Source organism: Nomia melanderi, chromosome 6 (genome assembly GCF_051020985.1).
Source record: "Nomia melanderi isolate GNS246 chromosome 6, iyNomMela1, whole genome shotgun sequence".
Taxonomy (NCBI): domain Eukaryota; kingdom Metazoa; phylum Arthropoda; class Insecta; order Hymenoptera; family Halictidae; genus Nomia; species Nomia melanderi.
Genome location: NC_135004.1, coordinates 17,467,483 through 17,485,151, shown reverse-complemented (window position 1 = coordinate 17,485,151; position 17,669 = coordinate 17,467,483). Strand labels below are relative to the sequence as shown.

Below are 17,669 nucleotides of genomic sequence, written 5' to 3'. Positions count from 1 at the left end.
TTGCAAGGTTGCACATTTGTAAATAAATATATGTGTATCGGTCTCGTATGCTGAAATATATATTGAAATAAAAGGAATCGTCAAATTTCTTTGATTGTGTAATATTTGAATGGGTAGGTAGTAGCTATCTGGTGGCAGTGTCATGAAACAGAGTGCGCGCCTTGTGGTATGCAACCTGATGACTTCGACATTATATCATCGACGAAGGACAGGATCCCCGTGGGTGATTGTATGTGTTAGAAAATATATGTTATATTGTTTTATACAGAGTATTATCGAATATTTAGAATATAATTGGAAATCGATCACTAAATGATGTTTGGTTTTAATTATTGTGAAATTTTCAAATCGAAAGTGGAAGCACCGTTGAGACTGCAACCCTTCATACTTAATCTGGATATTCTATTTCGAATATAAAGTAGAAATTATATACACGTGATAGATAGTATGTAAATAGAAAAGAATTAGAACAAAATAATTTGAAATCTTTGTATACTTCCTTAATTTTAACAATTTTGAAAATATTTCCAGTTTCGTTAAGAGTACGTCTGTAGTTCGTAAGTGTTGTTAGTAAATATTAAATATATAATATAATGTTTATCAATCTGTGTCGTAAATAATATTAAAGAAAATAATTTTAAGTGTTATACTGAAGCTTTATATTTTTATAATTTTCAGAACCCTGACTTTGAAAGTACTAATGGACTTCTGAGAGACACATGTTGTACCTACGTCGATTCCACGTGTTAACCTAGATTATTTGTAAATATTACTTTTTTTACTGAACACGCAGAAATCATGACGTTTGCGGAATTAAATTTAAGCCCATGGATAATTAGTCAGTGTAATTCTATGGGTAAGTGTTAATTTGAGTATTAAGAGTATTGTATAATATGTGAAATTTTATGGTATTATTATTTGCCTTAGGTCTGAAGAAACCTACACCTATTCAGCAGAATTGTATCCCTAAAATTTTAGCTGGTGAAGACTGTATCGGATGTGCAAAAACTGGCAGTGGCAAAACACTTACATTTGCACTTCCTATAATACAAAAACTATCAGAGGATCCTTATGGTATATTTGCTCTGATTTTAACACCTACCAGAGAATTGGCTTTTCAAGTATGATTACAAATTATTTTTGTGTGTAATTTAGGTTTACAACTGTCATAATGAAAATATTTATATACAGATTGCAGATCAGTTTTCAGCAATAGGAAAGTCTATTAGTTTAAAGAGATGTGTAATTGTAGGAGGAATGGATATGGTAACACAAGGTTTAGAATTGTCAAAACATCCACATATAGTTGTTGCCACTCCAGGTCGTCTGGCAGATCATTTAGAAAGTTGTGATACATTTTCTTTAGCAAGAATTAAATTTTTAGTTCTGGATGAAGCTGATAGACTTCTTGGTGGTCATTTTGATGACCAATTGAAAACTATATTCAATGTTTTACCTAAACAAAAACAAATTCTCATGTTTAGTGCAACAATGACAGACACTCTTGATAAAGTGAAACATATTGCATCCAATAAGGTACGAATTTTCATGAAAATTGATATATTAAAATATGGAAAGAATGTGACTGTAATAATATCTTTTAAAGGTTTTTATGTGGGAATCCACAGATGACTCCGGTGTAGCTACAGTAAAAGAACTTGATCAACGTTATGTACTTTCTCCAAGCGATGTTCGGGACTCTTTCTTGGTAGAAACAGTTAAAACATTTAGATCAACTAACAAAGATGGATCCATAATGATATTTACAGATACTTGCAAGTAAGTATATACATATACATATTATTTATAGCAATATAAATAATAATAATAACTTAAATTAAGTAAACATTGTTTCATTGTATCTTATTTTTCAGAAATTGTCAAGTATTATCAATGACATTAAATGAAATTGGTTTTAAAAACGTTGCTCTTCATGCAATGATAAAACAAAGAGATCGTCTTGCAGCACTTAGTCAGTTCAAATCTAATCATACAAAAATTTTGATAGCTACAGATGTTGCGGCGAGAGGTTTAGATATTCCTACAGTAGAATTAGTTATAAATCATATTGTACCAAATGTACCAAAAGAATACATTCATAGAGTTGGTAGAACAGCTAGAGCTGGCAAAGGAGGTTTGGCTATTACTCTAATAACGCCACACGATATCAAATTATTGCATGCCATTGAGGATACTATTGGGACAAAATTAACAGAGTATAAAGTTAATGGTAAAGTATTCTTGCGTTTGTTATTTAAATTTATTAAAAAACACAAACGATTTAACATAATATTTTTACATAGATAAAGATATAATTACGATTTTAACTCAAATATCGGTTACTAAGAGGGAAGCGGAAATGAAATTAGATGAAACAGATTTTTATGAAAAAAGAATGATTAATAAGCGTAAGAAGTTAATTCTTGAAGGGAAAGATCCAGATGAAATCGAGGAAATTTTGGAAAAAAGAAAATCCGGCAAATCAAAAAAAGGTAAGAAAAAAAAACTTGAGGGAAATGCACATAATGCAGGTAGATGCGATTAGTTCTGGTTTTATTATTTAAAAAAGTGTATATAATAGTATAAAGATTAAAAGTTTAATTACTGCTATGCAATGCTCGTGTAGTACATGGCAGATATGTAAGGCACTTAGATATTTATATTATATTTTATGTAATATATGATTATATGTACACTATAATGATTATCGTATTTAGTCCAAAAATGGAAATAAGAAAATATTTATTTTTAAGAATTTATTTTCACTAACTGCGAGTTGTTAGGAAAAAATAGAAGACAATCACAAAATATGTAGTCTACATAAATATATTCATCCGCATTTTTAAACAAAGATCTGTATAATTAAAAACTTACGATTAGAGTAATTTTATAACCATACAATACTTTCAAATATTGCACATGATAATATTCCTATTTACAGCCAAAAAGCATACGCAATAAAAAATAATTAAGTAAAATTTCCTAATTAGTTATCAAAATAATTGTACTTTGGCATTCCTTTTTTTTAAAAGTTAATTCATCTAATGCTTGGATTAGAGGACTACATATTTGGCAAGTCATAACATACACTTTCAAATATCATTTAAGAATACGAATGAAAGAATATTAAATATAATATTAATAAGGTATGAAACTGAATATCTAGAGATGTGCTCTTATTTTCTCTTCATTTTTAATTAAATTTAATTTATTCAAGAAAGCATAAAGTTCTGCCACATATTCTTTTGGATATTTGTAATAATGTCCAACGTGCGGAGATTTGTCAAATATTTTGACGTAAGTCTGAAAGGAATAAATATAAATGTAGTGTTTGTTTCATATAGTTAGAATTCTTACCTTTACACCATTGATGACCCATTGGTCGTGTACCCTCATATTGTCTACTATGTTACCAATAGGGTCCACTTTACTTATAAAGAATAATGCTGGAGTGTGTACTAAATTTGTATGAAATAATTGACTAGATCGTATATAATATTGAGTAGACTGTTTGTAAAATGTTTTTAAATGATATCTGAAAATTATTTTAATGCATATTAAATTTAAGATGTTAAAGTATTTATAATTGTAATAGAAAATTAACTTACTGTAGATATTTCTGTAACATGTTTTGCAACACATCATTTCTGGGAAATACAGCACGTGGTATACCTGTTGATAATTCAGTGACATCAACCACGCTATCCCAAACCTGACCAACAATCATATCAATAATATGGGCATATTTTTGACGATCACTTTGAATTAAATCCATTACTTCTCCCCACATATATGCACCTACTGAAAACCCATGTAACAATATCTGCTGATTACGTTCATATTGTACCAAGAAATCTAGTAATTCTGCAGCAACTACCTAAAAGAAAAATTTCTCTTAAATTATATTTCACATACACCTATTTTTTCTTTTTTTAATTTCATCTTGTCTTCTTACTCTTGATCCCTTTGTGGGCCACATTAATTGCCAAGGTGTAAGTGTTACTACTGCAACATCAAAACCCTGCTCTGTATAAAGATTTACAAATTTCATAACATGCCTAGGCCTTGACATTAGCCAACTTAACAAAACCAATAGTGGTCTGTTGTCATCATTCTTATATTTTTGTATTCGGCCAGCAGAGGTTTTAATTTTGTTATCTTGAGAGATATATTTAATATTCCTAGTAATATGGTGACTGGTTAATTTACACACCAATAAAAACAGGGTCTAATGCAAAAAGAAATGTTCATTAAGATATAAACCTTTTCAAGAAACAAAACAATAATAGTACATAAATTTTTGTACAAAGTAAATTACTGAAGGAATAAATATACATTACCAAATTTTGTTTTTGATTTAATAATTGAGGCTGTGCGTATGAAACAATTCGTGCTCTTGCCAAAGTAGATGACAGAATTTTTCCAACAATCATTGTTGTCATTAAGATCTTCTCAGCCCAAAATGTACTGAACTAATTTAAAAGAAAAACAGGTTTTTAGTAGTAATAACATTTAATCTAATTAAAATAGTATGGTATGATTAGAAAGTATTATACAGTATCTAATGACTTCCTAACATTCTAATGACTGTCAAGTTAACAGGTTATAATGTTTTCACATTGAATATTCATAAACTTTGCATTAATGAAGTACGATTCCCATCAATTGTCACTTTTAATGAACGATTTCAAAGTACGAGGAATACATAAATTAATGAGTCAATAAAATGTACCACGTACCAATATATTATGTGTTTATAATACTACATGATGGTTCGAAGTACAACTTAAAATTAACTTAACCCACCAATTAACCTATGTATGGTATTCTTATTTGTCAGTATAGCATATTGTTCTTCTGTCCTTGTTTTTTCACGTCATACCTCTATCCATCTTTGAACACAAAGAGTCGTAAGCGAATATCAAATTACGTATATTCTTTCCCATATTCGATTTATATGTTTTCGATGGACTGTATGACATAAGTGGCATAGCAGTGTATTTCCTTGAATTTTATCTATCGATAACACTTGTATTATTAATTTTGCCAACGCAATTATAAAAAGATAAACCATATCACGGGTGTCGAAATAATATCAAACTGCAAGTTACTCGTCTCACTTGCAATGTCAAACATATTTCCGTTTGTTGTGTTGACATTTCATTGTTCTATTATTATAATAATAGAGGAATGAAACAAAAATAAAAATAACTATATATCAATTACCAAAACTATACAATCGATATCAATGGTAACTTAGTTTTATTGTAGTATAAAAATGCATTGAATAAAAGAAATAAAATCGGAAGGGACTTACAGTAGCTTAGTACAGTATTCTCGCGATTAGTACCCCGTCCGAACTGCCAGGATTAATGCCCGGTAGTCATCCCCACTATTGAGGAGCGAGTCCCCTCCGCCACTGTTATTCAGTGGTGTAGTCTCGGTGAGATAATATTAATGCAATCATAAAATTCTCTTAAAAAATGTTTCCTTATGAACGAAACTTTTATTAACATATTTATGAAATTCTTCTCATTACAACAAGATCAAACATGAAATACTTTATATCACAATTTACTAAAACAAAATAGTTTATAGTAATTAATTAAATAAGTAAATATTCCAAAATGTACCGTCTTTGGTTTCGTTTTAATCAGAGAAACTTTACAGTTTCAATTGGTAAAAGTTTCGTTGCATCAATATCTCCTCATTGATCTATTCAAGTTAACATTGCGTCAATATCCCCTCATGCATCTGTTTGTTTTGATCGTTCCGAACGTCGAGCGTCTCGCTTTATCATTCGCGCTGTCCTTTTTTACGGAGGACAAAGAGGATCCCCGTCGCATTTTATCACGGCTTCTAATCAACACCAGTGCATGATTTTTTACTCGGTTGCAGTCCCGATTTTCGAGTACGAGGGTACTGTAGTTAAATTTCACTGGCTAAGTGACAATGAATATTTATATTCTCATGCGGTGGCACGAATCCCTTTTTGTGATATTTTTATCGTGAATAAATACATAGCACGTGCTTATCAAATGCTTCGTAATCATTCATAGTAATCCGTTAAAAATTTCACATTGTATACAGAAAGCATTACTCATAAATACTTTGATAAGAATATAATGAATAAGATACAACTTGTTGCTGACAGTACGATTTATCTGATGTCGAATAATTTAAAAATAATATATAAAATTATACAGTCATCGGCGGATCTCTTTGAACCCGGAAATTAAAATTGTCGAGCATCATATAATGCGTTACATATCACGATTGTCTTTTATTCATTTATTAAATATTATTAATTCCCACGGTAGTTAAGCCGACTTATAGTTCAAAAGTGAAGAAGTTCAGAGGAATTTATCCACTTACAACGCTCGGCGTGTGCAGCTTGTTAATAAAAAGACTCATGTTCTGGAGACCTTCTTTAGTATTTGCAAGTTAAAAAGTTACATTATTTCAGTAATTTGTATTTGCATACAAAATGTATGCAAAAGACATTCGAATTTTATTTTTTGTTTACTCATCAATTTTTAAATATTGAAATATTTTTTTGCAATTCATGGAATATTTGAACTCCACAGATAAAAATATACGGGTTATGGAAATGATTCTTAAACCACTTTTTCAAAATAAATATTTTTTGTAAAATTTTGAAAAATAATGTGGTTTAATATATATCAAAAAGTATACTCCAATGAACTATTCAGAAATTAATTGGAACTAAATAGTTTTAGGTTTTAGTATTTTGATTGGATCTCATTTTACTGAATTTTTCAAAACCTATTGTATTTATGATACCGTACAATATGCAGTTATACATTTTTTAAATCATACATTTTTCAGGTACAGAAAATTTATTAGCAATGAATTACTTACATGATTATAGTAGGGAAAAAAGAATTCATTTATAAATGTCACATTTTACAATAGGTATTTGTAGAATTTTATTACACCTTTTATTTGTTACTTAAATAGTAATTTTATGGTAATTTACGCTGGGTATAATATAAAGACGGACTCGATACAGTATCGTAATTTTATAACAAAGTAGAAAGTATTAAGTAACACATGAAACTAATAATGGACATCTATTCTAGAAGGATTCAAGATCCTATACTGCACTTAATAGAAATTGTTGACTTGACTTGCATATTGTTTACATAGAAGTTACTTAAATTTATGTTTAGATTACTAATTTTGAAAAGTGTATACGAGCATCATGCCTACAAGTGTTCAACTATAAGCTCCATTTTATAGCAAAATTGTATGTTATAGAAATTCGGGAATAATAATTACAATTTTGCTATTTGTTATACAACATCATTGCAAATTGCGCGTAAAGTTTTTATTTCTTTTGTCATATTTTATTTACAATTCTAAAGGATTATCGACTGTTGCTGATTTGTAAGTGCCAATAACATGTTTGAAGTTAAAATGGAATAAACATCCAATAAATACACATACTGTATGTTTTATGTGCTGTCCAGTTTTAGTATTTTTAAACGCATATTTCTGTATTTATTGTTTGAAATTGGTCTATTATAATGAAGTAATATTTCCCTTAGAAAGTGTTATTGTTATTAATAATAAATTACCTATACCGATGTTATATAAAACACATACATATAAATACTCTTTTATGAAGTGTATACTACTGAATATGGAGATATATTTTTTCCTAATATCAGAGGAAGAGAAAAAAAAGTATAAGCATATTTTAAGAAGTATGAAGAAACTACCAATTGAAATTTAAGAGTATTAGACATTGAAATGTGTTGATAAGAAGAAAAAAAATTACATTAAAATATAAGTATAGCTGCAGCAGAAGAAAATGATTTATTTAACTATCAATTTCCTCATTGATAGTATAAGTATGATACTGTTTTACCTTTTATCCACTTTTCTCTTCCTCTGTATTCTATTATATATTCTATATATGAATATATAGAATACACGTATATATATATGTATATATATGTATATATAAATATATATATACACATGTATGTATGAAGATGTATTATAATAGTAAACATCTATAAAACAGTTTATTGCAGTGTTTGTGAAACACAAATATATAAATTAAATAAATTACATTATATATAGAGAGATAATACATGATCAGACTTATGAATGCACACTGAAGTTATTAAATTTTCTACAATTATTTAGTATTTATATATCCGTATTATCCTATGAACCATAAGCATCAATTTAAAGTAAATATTTACTATCAGAATAATAATGCTGACATGTATAGAGTTACTTACAAATGTTTGTGCATGATTGTAGGTAACATACCTAATAGGAAATTAACATAAATTTGCACCTAAATACTGATCGTTATTGGGCCTTTGGAAGCACGTCAATTTATCTTTATACATTTTTTTACTGTTTTATATGGAACAGCTTGCTTTGTAACTTCCCATCATGTACGAACTTATACATGCATTGTGTAAGTAAGAAAAAGGATGTATGCCCTCCTATAATATAATGCAGATATAAGAACATTTTTCTTAGAATTAATAAAATATATCGCTCGATCGTTATTGGAATCTATTGAACTGAAACGTCAATGGTTGTGCAGAAGTATAGGCCAGTCTTTGACAATTGCATTCTTAATTAAATTGTCACTTCATGTCTTCCCATAAATTGGAAATTATTACATTTCTTAAGATATGTATTCGTATAGAGAGACGATATTTTAACAATAAAGACATAACACATTCTATAAAACTTTTATATCCTATTATATACATAAAATTGAAAACATAAAACGTATTTATAGAAGATTGTTCTGTTAAAACTGTTTGTATCGAGATAGTAGTGGTATAATGATAAAAGTATTTGAAAACAATATGTTACATATAACTCAATAATATCACAAAATGTAATGTATAAATTTCTTTAAAGTTACATTCTGGAAAGAATCAATTTTAACGATGTCAGTCTGTCGTTTGTGCTTCAAACTGATACTTAATCAACAATTCTTCTCTATGAAAAAGTAAAATTTCGGGCAAGAGTAACAAAAAATTGCATAATGTCATGGATTAAAAGAAACATGTTTTTAGCTGACTTTCTTATCATTCGAATAGAATATATGAACGAAGATTTTCACTATAAATGTATAAAATTAACTTCATGGATCATACAAATGATTGTACGATGAATTATGAAGTTAATTTCATATTCATACAAATAATAGAGTATTAATATTTTTTACAAAATATTTTTGTTTAAATGGCAGTATCGATATAGCACAATCTCATAATTTCTTACTAGTTCTTTTGTTTAATGTAAGACCAATGGCAGTAAATATTTTATATTACTTTAGCACACTTAATACGTATTACCATTCAAAAAAATTATCTTATTCCATACCCGCGACAAAAGATCGCATAAACGTACTGTATGTAATATACAAGTGTATATTCGATATCTTTTACGCACTGCAGAATCAAACAATTTCACTATCGAAATTGTTCACTTACCCTTGTACCGACAGTCATACCTCTAACAAAGTCGAAAGGAAACCCACAGATAGTGGTTTCCGATTATTTTGTGCAGAATTATATACAGGTTTCTAGTACAAAATGGCTTTGTGTTGTATCTCAGAAGGCCTCGACGAAACTTGCTGGAAACAGTCCCGTGCGACCTGTTCTTTGTTGGGTACCTTTGTACCAACCGTCATCACGCTTCTTATGTACATAGATTATATCTCCTACACGAAGTTCTAGCTCGAATTCACTGTTTGGTGGATATGGCACAATGCAGCGAAATCTGTACACTCGTTCACTGTAAATATCGATGAATTATAAGCTTGTATCATCATCATAATTGTTAGCGTTACAGAAGCATGAGATACGTTACCGTTCTCGAGAAGATTGCTGCTTTGTCTGTTTCCCCATACCAGCATCTAAGGAGTTACTCTTACGGTGATGATTTCCGACCGTTGTGCACATCATTCCACCAGACTCACTGGATCTAACAATATTTGAAAAAAAAATGAGAAAAAAAATATATTACAATGGTTCACAAAAAGAACGTTAAACTTCTGTGCAATTATTATGAAATTAATACACGCATATTCAATTAACGAGCAATTGTTCCAATGGAATTTGTGATTGTAACAAGGGAAACAATAACAAGCAACTGGAAAACATGGCTAAGTAAAACAGGCGTGGAATGTAATGCTTAACGCTAACCACATACTAAGCTTTTATAACACAAAAAGTTTTCCATGGTTCCACGAACATACTTACCCAAGTTATCGCGCGTTTAATTATAAATGTTTATGCAGACAAACATATACGCCGTACGATTATTATGTACACATTAATTTGTATTCAAACACAAAACTCAATTTCCATTTTTATATGAGCTGAACAAATATACTTTACTGTAGCTGCTAATTTTCTTTGCGACTCTATCTGCCAAAAGAAACGTATAATTACAGGCGACGACTAACCTCTGGAGAATCGAGACCGGTAAAGATGGTCTCTCCTTGTACTTAAGTCTTTGTGAAGACGTGACGTGCCCTTGTACAGAGCCTGGACACAAACGATGATGGTTGTTTGAAGCATTTAATTCCTGTGTGGCTCCCACCTGTAGCAACTGACTTGGACAAGATCCCGATCTAATTTTAAATATACCCACCCAACCCCCCGTGTAGAATTAGACAAATACTTCTTGACGTGCAGCTCATATGAAGTTAAAAAAAAAAACAAAAACAAAACAAAACAAGAAAGGAGAATGAAATGAAAAAGTTTATATTACATATTTTGTACATTATGTAGCTAATTTACTAGATTTTTCCATTATGTATGTGCGCAAGCATCAAACTCATGCAGTGATTTTTGCAAATGTGAAGAATGTATGCCTGCACAACACATGGTGAAGATACACAAATACATATATATCTTATATACGTACAAAAACATAAATGAATTTAAATAATACATGCGGATTATTAAAGAAAGAAACATGTTAGATATGCTATAGACATGCGGATTACAATTCAGTTTCCGTTTTATTAGAAATTTTTAATAAGAATTGAATACGTTATTATGCTGAACGCATTACACTTGTGAGAAGCACAGAGCTGTCGTTATAATAACAGTTGGTAAATCTTACCGAACATGTACCGGATTGATGGAATTACCATCGTCAAATACGGGATTATCCATTGAATATGTAGCAGGTGGTGGAGATTTTGATTTTTTAATATTCGTTAATCGTCGCATTAAGGAGACACACTTATCTTTTTTCTCTTTCTGCTACATGGTAAAATATAATAATACGCAGGTATAAGATTACGTGATACAACAGAATGAAAATACATTTAAATAAATCATTACCTTTTCAGTGCTCTTTGGTGGAGCCGCAGCGGCAATAGCACTGGCAGAAGACGGAGACGCAACTGTGCGCAAAGTACTATTTGGGCTTCTATTCATTTCAGTTACAGTGGCAGAAGCAGTTGCAATAATACTGCTGGTGTTGACGCCTGTTATGGTGGTGGTAGTGGTAGTTACCGATGATGGCAAAATTATTTGCTTTCCTGGTGAGGCTGGAATTCAAAACAGTATCTTACATATGTTGGTAACATACAATTAATACAATTATTACATACAAATACTCGATGTCATCACAGCACTGTGACTACGCCCAAGAGGATTCACTGAATTTTGCTCGTTTTGCCGAGGAGGACTTTTTTCCTGATTTTGAGTTTGACTTTGACCATGCCAAGACGAAGATACTATAGAGGATGGACTGATAGCGCGCGGTGGTAATTCAGGTGGTAACAAGGTACGTGAATTATAGGGTTGAGGAGCAGGTCCTTTACTTTTAGTGTATGTTACGGTAACTCGTGGTTCAGAGTTATTTTGAACGGTAGATGAAGGAAAGTTTTGATGTTGTCCAGGGTTTTGTGATCCGCGGCATAAACTACGCTGACATCTGTAAAAATGTATAATTATTTAAAATCAAGATACCATTAAGAAGCGGTTATACTGCAAGTATCTGTCATACTTAGCGGGCGCAACATAGTTTCCAGGAAATACGCCACACTTCTGGGTACGATTAGAAGTTCCTTTGAACCATCCATCTTGACAACGTTCTGTTACCATATAAATACCGCCTTTCCTTAATTCCAGTTCATCTGCCTTCTGTGGTTTATACGGATATAAAGCTATGTATGCTGCTGGTAAATGCGCGCTTCCAGTAGCCGTAGTTGTAGATAAATTCTGGGATGTTTGTGCAAGAACAAGATCGCTACTGCCACTTCGCCTGTGTCGAAGATTGTGTTCCGTGCCACTTACAGCAGTCTAAAAAATGTAAATTTATAACGATGTATTGTACTTAAAGCGAGCCTATGAATATTGTGTTATAAAATTAGAAATTCTTTCTAACTTGTAACGGTGAAAATGAGTCACTGCTGCAGCTACTGTTGCTATTTCCGGCTGCGTTATCCACGGGAGGACTAAGTATTTCAGCGCTGTGTCTGTGATGAGGATGGGCCTGATGACCCATGTTAACAGCGGTGAAACTGTGACGTTTGACATTATGTCTATTTCCAACTGCCGGAGGAGATGTTGCTGGACTACTAGGACTGCTTGGTGCAGTGCTGGAACTACTAGAAGTACTTGAACTGTTAGGAGTATTTGGAGTCGTGGTTGAGGAGCTTCCTCCTGATGATACATTTGAAATAGTATCAGAAACTGGTAAAGTTGTATTCTGTCGAAAAATATGTTCAACATTAATATATATTATTTTATACTTCAAAACGAATGTATTAGGAATATAATTAAATACCTGTACAAGTTGGGGTCGTGGTTGACTCGTTGTTTGTATGTTACGTGAATGGTCAGTTGGTATTAAGGGTGTAGTTTCTTCATTAGTTGGGGTAGGAGGTGCTACTCTAGATGGACCTGGCTGTGCACTGACCAAATAAAAAAATGATATTAGGAGAAAATACAAATACAAAGCTTACTGTTTAAATTCATTACAAGTACTTTGTTGAAAGTTTCATTAAAGCTCTGGCCACACTGTTCAATTCTACAAAAGCCAGTGGAAAGATACCAATTCTGTCTAATAGCTTTCCTTCTGCCCAATTTTCATCAACTCTTCTAATCACACTAATAACTTCACCCTGCAAAGATATTATTTCTTTCCTTAAGTATTTATTTTAGAAGAAATCTTAACACGATACAACAGCGAAAGAGATCTATAAATTATTTTACCTTATTAAATGTAAGGCAGCCATCTTCATCGTCGTTGGTCATTCTAAAATCATACAGCGCTTTGCACTGAGGAACATGTGGTGTCAATGGTGTCATTACCTATGTATATCATACTACTTGTTAACTGTTGATAAAATAAGCAGAATAATTGCTTACAATATTTTTAAAGTACTAAAAGATACCTGAACATAAGAAAGAGGAAAAACCCCATGATTGTTAGCACTTTCCCCAAAACACCAATTGTTATCTATCTTTTTACAAAGAATGACGATATCACCCTTTTTAAAAGATAAGTCTCTAAAACATTAAACAATCGATAAGACAATAATCTATCTTACAGCAACGAATAAAAGTTTTGAGGAACTTTCAAATTACCCTGGAACTTTGGATACATAATCGTAGATTGCTCGACCGTAAGCCCGATTGTGCAGTTGAATTTGTTTAGCTGTAGCATTCACATGTCGAATCGGCTCGTTCGTATACGTAGTAGGAATAAGACTGGCAGTTACTGTAGGAGCCGGAGTAACCTGGTGACCACCGAATAGTCTCTGCGGTCCTGGATTGCTTTTAATCATAGATTTAGCTGTTTGCTTGGGAGCAGCATTGCGCATTCCCTCGAGGATACGCATCAGTAGTACATTCGGTGGTAAATCATCGACTTTAGCGTCGACTAACACACGACATTCGGGGCAGCGCAGTTCTCGATGGGTGCTAACGATCTCCTCTAAACATTTTTTGCAAAAGGTGTGTTGACATGGGAGTACTTTGCTCGACGTATCTAGTCGCTCGAGGCATACCGAACACTCCAGCAAATCGTTCAGCATACATTCATCCATCCTAATCACCGACTTTTTCTCTTACTTTTCACGATCTGTTTCAGTTCGTTTACTTGCAACCGTTTCCTCGGTGAGTGCTTTTTCCTCTTACTTCCCTGATCTTCCCACGCGTCCTGTCTTTGTTGCACCCATAGGCCGCCATACACCTGACGCACTTGCCTCTCTTCACATAACATGCGATAACGAGACCAGACGAATGGGTAGAGTCCACCAATGAGCCCACCTCGAATGTATACGCATGAACATGTTATCCAATACTTTTATTAACTTTCGAACACTACTTTTTCACCCTTTCATTCACCACGAGCCAAAAACCCTTGTTAGGTGCGTCAATGTATCCGCCGTCATCCTAGTGTTCGTGTTTCATCGTACGCACACACTACTACACGCGAAACCATATCGATCAATCGGACTCTCGTCGATTACAGTCGATTCTAATACAGGCTAACAAGTGCTCTACCACCACATATGTAGTTGGTCTGCAATTAAAAATTCTTTTATCGAATCATATAACGATTAACAGGTTAATTGTATTGCAATTGGTAAAACTGTTCAATAGACATTTATATTGTACACATAATTGCGTCGTTAGTATGTTTTATATCCCTTGCATTCGCTTATGACGAGGGTGTCTAAATCGGTGCCTGCGGGCGCTCTAGTGACACTCCCCTCACGAGACGTTACCCTCTCCAAATTCTACTGTTACATGTTTTGATAGAACACTACATAGAACTGCTTGCATACACAATCTCGGACAGCTTCTTGAGCAGCGATAGTGGGGGAACGCTGTTTCCGAGTTACTAGCGTGAGGGGAGTAAGTTAGACACCTCTGTTTTAAGTTACTGCATTATTTTTACCGCTGAGACGCACGTCACGATGTTGAATTCGACGAATAAAGAATCTTTGATATCGGCAACACTGTACTGATTGTCATTTAAAATTTCAATATTTTTGATTCGCATTCCTATCACTTATAGCGCTGCTAAACTAGCGTTAGTCGATATGACAGGGTGTGACACGAAAATGGTAAAGGGTGCTAGTATACCTTCGAGAGCGTGTGACATAATTTTACGGTGTACGTTATGTCTATCCTATACCTCGTCTGTGATCAGGGGATTTTTGACGGTGTCGGTATTTCAGAACGGTAGACAGAAAAATACATTGTATGCACAATCTGTAGGTATCTTAAGTCTGTGACAGTAGATTCATTCGCACCATCTATCAGGGAAATTAGAAATCTTAAAAGCGAAACTCAGGATAATTATTAATGTACCTAGAAAAGTGTACGTGGTCACTAAATGTGCGTAGATGCTGTAGTTAATTCAATCCCTTGTAATTCACGTTTGGGCGCGTATTTGTAGTAATTTAGAATTTTACTAAGTAAACGAGTATTTGTTCTACCGCTGTGCAGAGTAAGTTCGCTTCAATTTACTACTCTCATTTCGACTACAATCACGTACCGTTGTAATCAAATTTCAAATTAGAGTAATAAACTATAAAAGAACGTTCAGATTTTATTTATACTCATTTGGTAATGTTATCCGAAGTTCACTGTAACAGTACTTTTTTCTGTGGTTCATAGTAAATTAATAGCTTTAAATATTATTTTATGCATTCTATATTAAATATCTTTAAACTAGTTGCTTTCACTTTAGAAAACAGGACATGATTTACATTTTAATGGGTTTCTGACTAGTCTGTAATTCTACTTTAGTTAAATTAGTTCAATATATAATAAATAAAGTGAATCAAGGTATAAGTTTTTGTAATATTATAATGTAATACCTTTTTTTTACATAGGATGGCAGATGCTAGAACAGGTTCAACTAATAATTCGCCACAAATTGAAAAAGGATGGCCTGCTTTGAAACAGCATGTTATTGACAATAAAATTAAGGTTGGATTATGGGTTACAAGGCTTTTCACAATTCTGTTTACCATTGGTTACATCATTCCTATATTCGGGTATGTTACTTTATAATAATTTTTGTATTGATTAATAAGGTTAACTATGTAAATATTAATCTTAAATTTCATACTGCTTTTAGCAATCCTTATAATATCTATTATAAGGTTTTAATGAGTAATGCAGCAACAAATGCATTACGCCTACACCAAAGAGTGCCACATGTTCAATTAAGCAGGCAATTTTTAGAAGTTTTATTTCTTGAAGATTCCTTCCATTATCTATTTTATTCTTTAATATTTCTATATGCAGCTCCTGTTACATGTATCCTTTTTATTTGAAAATATGTCATAATCTAACATAGTTACAAACAAGCTTATGTAGGAATAATTATAAATTATTATTCCTTAACCAGTAATTAGTGGTGTTGACACCTATATTCTTGTTTGCATTGATGCATTTTGCTAGTTATTCCCTCACACTACTTGACGTAAGTACAAAAAAAATTCACATCGTAATAGAAAATTATATAATATTACCATATCTATGGCATTTGCACAGTCATTACAATGACAACTGATATTTATTTTGTTATTCCACTGAAGTGTCTAGGACAGAATAGTTGGTGGGGAGCACGTCTATTCATATCTCTAGTTGAATTTCAATCTAGGAATGTCCTGCGCCTGTGTGCATTATCTGAGATAATTAACTTGCCATTCACAGTTCTTCTGGTATTTACGTAAGTATTATTATATGTGAAACTTTTAAAAATAGGTATGTTAATAATTTGATGTAAATGATTCATTACAGGGACAGAGCTGGTTTATTAACACCCCTTATTTACTATCACTTCCTAAAATGGCGTCTTGCATCTCAGAGAAATCCATTCACTCGCAATGTATTCCATGAACTTAGAAGTGGATTAAGTTCAATATCAACAAAACCATCTGTACCAGACATTGTTCGACGAATGATTGAAGGTCTATTATCACTTACACAACAAATGGTTCCAGTTCGTCAGTAATTTTCAATTTTTGAGATAATGATTCTTAAAGATTTCCTAGGGTTCTAGGGTCCATCTAATAACAATTTCATATAATATGTCTCGAGGACAAAAAGTGCAAATATCAAAACCAACAGCTAGCCTATGATTTATTGTTTGAAAATTGTATGAAACCAATCAAACAATGACCTTATAAAATTCGACTATTATCTTTATTTCTGAATGTTGTAAATGATAATAGCAATTTTGACAAATATTTCATATGAATTATTACTAGATAATGTTTAGAGTTTACTTACTAAATACAAAGTCACTTTTATTACTAAATTGTGTATTCAGATTTATAAAAATTAAAATTCATCACGTAATTTTGAATCATTGTAAATGAAAACAGCAATCTCGTTTTAGCCTCGTTTGGTGAATGTTATTAAATTTCATTCAAATATTTTACATTTATATATTTTTTATTAATTATAACATTCCGCCACACCTATCGGAATGGTGTGTATGCTAAAAGGGGTATTCACATTATATACACATGAGAAAACATGGAAATATTAATTAATGTATATTATGTCACACCACGTATATTTTTGGTATTTTTTTTGGAAATGTGTTATTACGTTTATACTTTTGCACTTCATTCTTCAAGAAATATTCAGTGCATGCTACAATAGCAT

General features: G+C 32.0%; 4 protein-coding genes across 10 annotated transcripts; 2 read left to right on the top strand and 2 right to left on the bottom strand.

Moving 5' to 3' along the window:
• The first annotated feature begins 235 nt into the window (after window positions 1–235).
• Dbp45A (putative ATP-dependent RNA helicase Dbp45A) lies at window positions 236–10,605 on the top strand. 2 transcript variants are annotated; one of them, XM_031984042.2, is made up of 8 exons: window positions 236–557; window positions 679–856; window positions 928–1,121; window positions 1,192–1,536; window positions 1,607–1,779; window positions 1,875–2,230; window positions 2,304–2,492; window positions 10,463–10,605. In XM_031984042.2, the coding sequence occupies exons 2-8, from the start codon at window positions 799–801 to the stop codon at window positions 10,471–10,473; spliced, it is 1,326 nt and encodes a 441-aa protein (XP_031839902.1). In that variant the 5' UTR covers window positions 236–557; window positions 679–798; the 3' UTR covers window positions 10,474–10,605. The 2 variants fall into 2 exon arrangements, with proteins under 2 accessions (XP_031839902.1, XP_031839898.1); XM_031984038.2 differs by lacking the exon at window positions 10,463–10,605 and having other exon boundaries at window positions 2,304–2,677.
• Window positions 2,811–4,471, bottom strand: l(2)k09913 (transmembrane protein 53-like lethal (2) k09913). The gene is made up of 5 exons (XM_031984045.2): window positions 4,341–4,471; window positions 3,956–4,228; window positions 3,609–3,877; window positions 3,358–3,535; window positions 2,811–3,303 (listed from the first exon to the last, which is right to left on the bottom strand). Exons 1-5 carry the CDS (start codon window positions 4,440–4,442, stop codon window positions 3,163–3,165), a joined length of 963 nt encoding a protein of 320 aa, XP_031839905.1. The 5' UTR covers window positions 4,443–4,471; the 3' UTR covers window positions 2,811–3,162.
• On the bottom strand, window positions 6,805–14,927 carry POSH (SH3 domain containing ring finger posh). 5 transcript variants are annotated; one of them, XM_031984031.2, is made up of 15 exons: window positions 14,642–14,926; window positions 14,106–14,559; window positions 13,620–13,968; window positions 13,427–13,541; window positions 13,245–13,343; window positions 13,017–13,153; window positions 12,817–12,943; window positions 12,415–12,738; window positions 12,034–12,329; window positions 11,636–11,961; window positions 11,364–11,572; window positions 11,140–11,282; window positions 10,475–10,642; window positions 9,877–9,990; window positions 6,807–9,801 (listed from the first exon to the last, which is right to left on the bottom strand). In XM_031984031.2, exons 2-15 carry the CDS (start codon window positions 14,254–14,256, stop codon window positions 9,618–9,620), a joined length of 2,742 nt encoding a protein of 913 aa, XP_031839891.1. In that variant the 5' UTR covers window positions 14,257–14,559; window positions 14,642–14,926; the 3' UTR covers window positions 6,807–9,617. The 5 variants fall into 5 exon arrangements, with proteins under 5 accessions (XP_031839895.1, XP_031839892.1, XP_031839894.1 ...); XM_031984035.2 differs by lacking the exon at window positions 14,642–14,926 and having other exon boundaries at window positions 6,805–9,801; window positions 14,042–14,254; XM_031984032.2 differs by having other exon boundaries at window positions 6,806–9,801; window positions 11,140–11,279; window positions 14,106–14,927.
• Window positions 14,928–15,261: 334 nt separating this feature from the next.
• Kr-h2 (transmembrane protein 33-containing Krueppel homolog 2) lies at window positions 15,262–17,434 on the top strand. Of its 2 annotated transcripts, none has more exons than XM_031984140.2 (6): window positions 15,262–15,492; window positions 15,881–16,045; window positions 16,129–16,310; window positions 16,409–16,476; window positions 16,592–16,725; window positions 16,797–17,434. In XM_031984140.2, the coding sequence occupies exons 2-6, from the start codon at window positions 15,882–15,884 to the stop codon at window positions 17,008–17,010; spliced, it is 762 nt and encodes a 253-aa protein (XP_031840000.1). In that variant the 5' UTR covers window positions 15,262–15,492; window position 15,881; the 3' UTR covers window positions 17,011–17,434. The 2 variants fall into 2 exon arrangements, with proteins under 2 accessions (XP_031840000.1, XP_076224866.1); XM_076368751.1 differs by lacking the exon at window positions 15,262–15,492 and adding an exon at window positions 15,757–15,775.
• Window positions 17,435–17,669: the final 235 nt, after the last annotated feature.

Excerpts from the sequence above, each read along its gene's own strand:
- Kr-h2 (XM_031984140.2), top strand. The coding sequence starts at position 15,882 with ATGGCAGATGCTAGAACAGGTTCAACTAATAATTCGCCACAAATTGAA. Across the intron at positions 16,311-16,408 it reads ATATGCAGCTCCTGTTACAT|TGGTGTTGACACCTATATTC; the intron begins GTATCCTTTTTA and ends ACCAGTAATTAG. Across the intron at positions 16,726-16,796 it reads ACAGTTCTTCTGGTATTTAC|GGACAGAGCTGGTTTATTAA; the intron begins GTAAGTATTATT and ends GATTCATTACAG.
- POSH (XM_031984031.2), bottom strand. The coding sequence starts at position 14,256 with ATGTTATGTGAAGAGAGGCAAGTGCGTCAGGTGTATGGCGGCCTATGG. Across the intron at positions 13,969-14,105 it reads ACTGAAACAGATCGTGAAAA|AGGAGATCGTTAGCACCCAT; the intron begins GTAAGAGAAAAA and ends AAAAATGTTTAG. Across the intron at positions 10,643-11,139 it reads ATCAATCCGGTACATGTTCG|ATCGGGATCTTGTCCAAGTC; the intron begins GTAAGATTTACC and ends ATTTAAAATTAG.
- Dbp45A (XM_031984038.2), top strand. The coding sequence starts at position 799 with ATGACGTTTGCGGAATTAAATTTAAGCCCATGGATAATTAGTCAGTGT. Across the intron at positions 1,537-1,606 it reads AACATATTGCATCCAATAAG|GTTTTTATGTGGGAATCCAC; the intron begins GTACGAATTTTC and ends TATCTTTTAAAG. Across the intron at positions 1,780-1,874 it reads ATATTTACAGATACTTGCAA|AAATTGTCAAGTATTATCAA; the intron begins GTAAGTATATAC and ends CTTATTTTTCAG.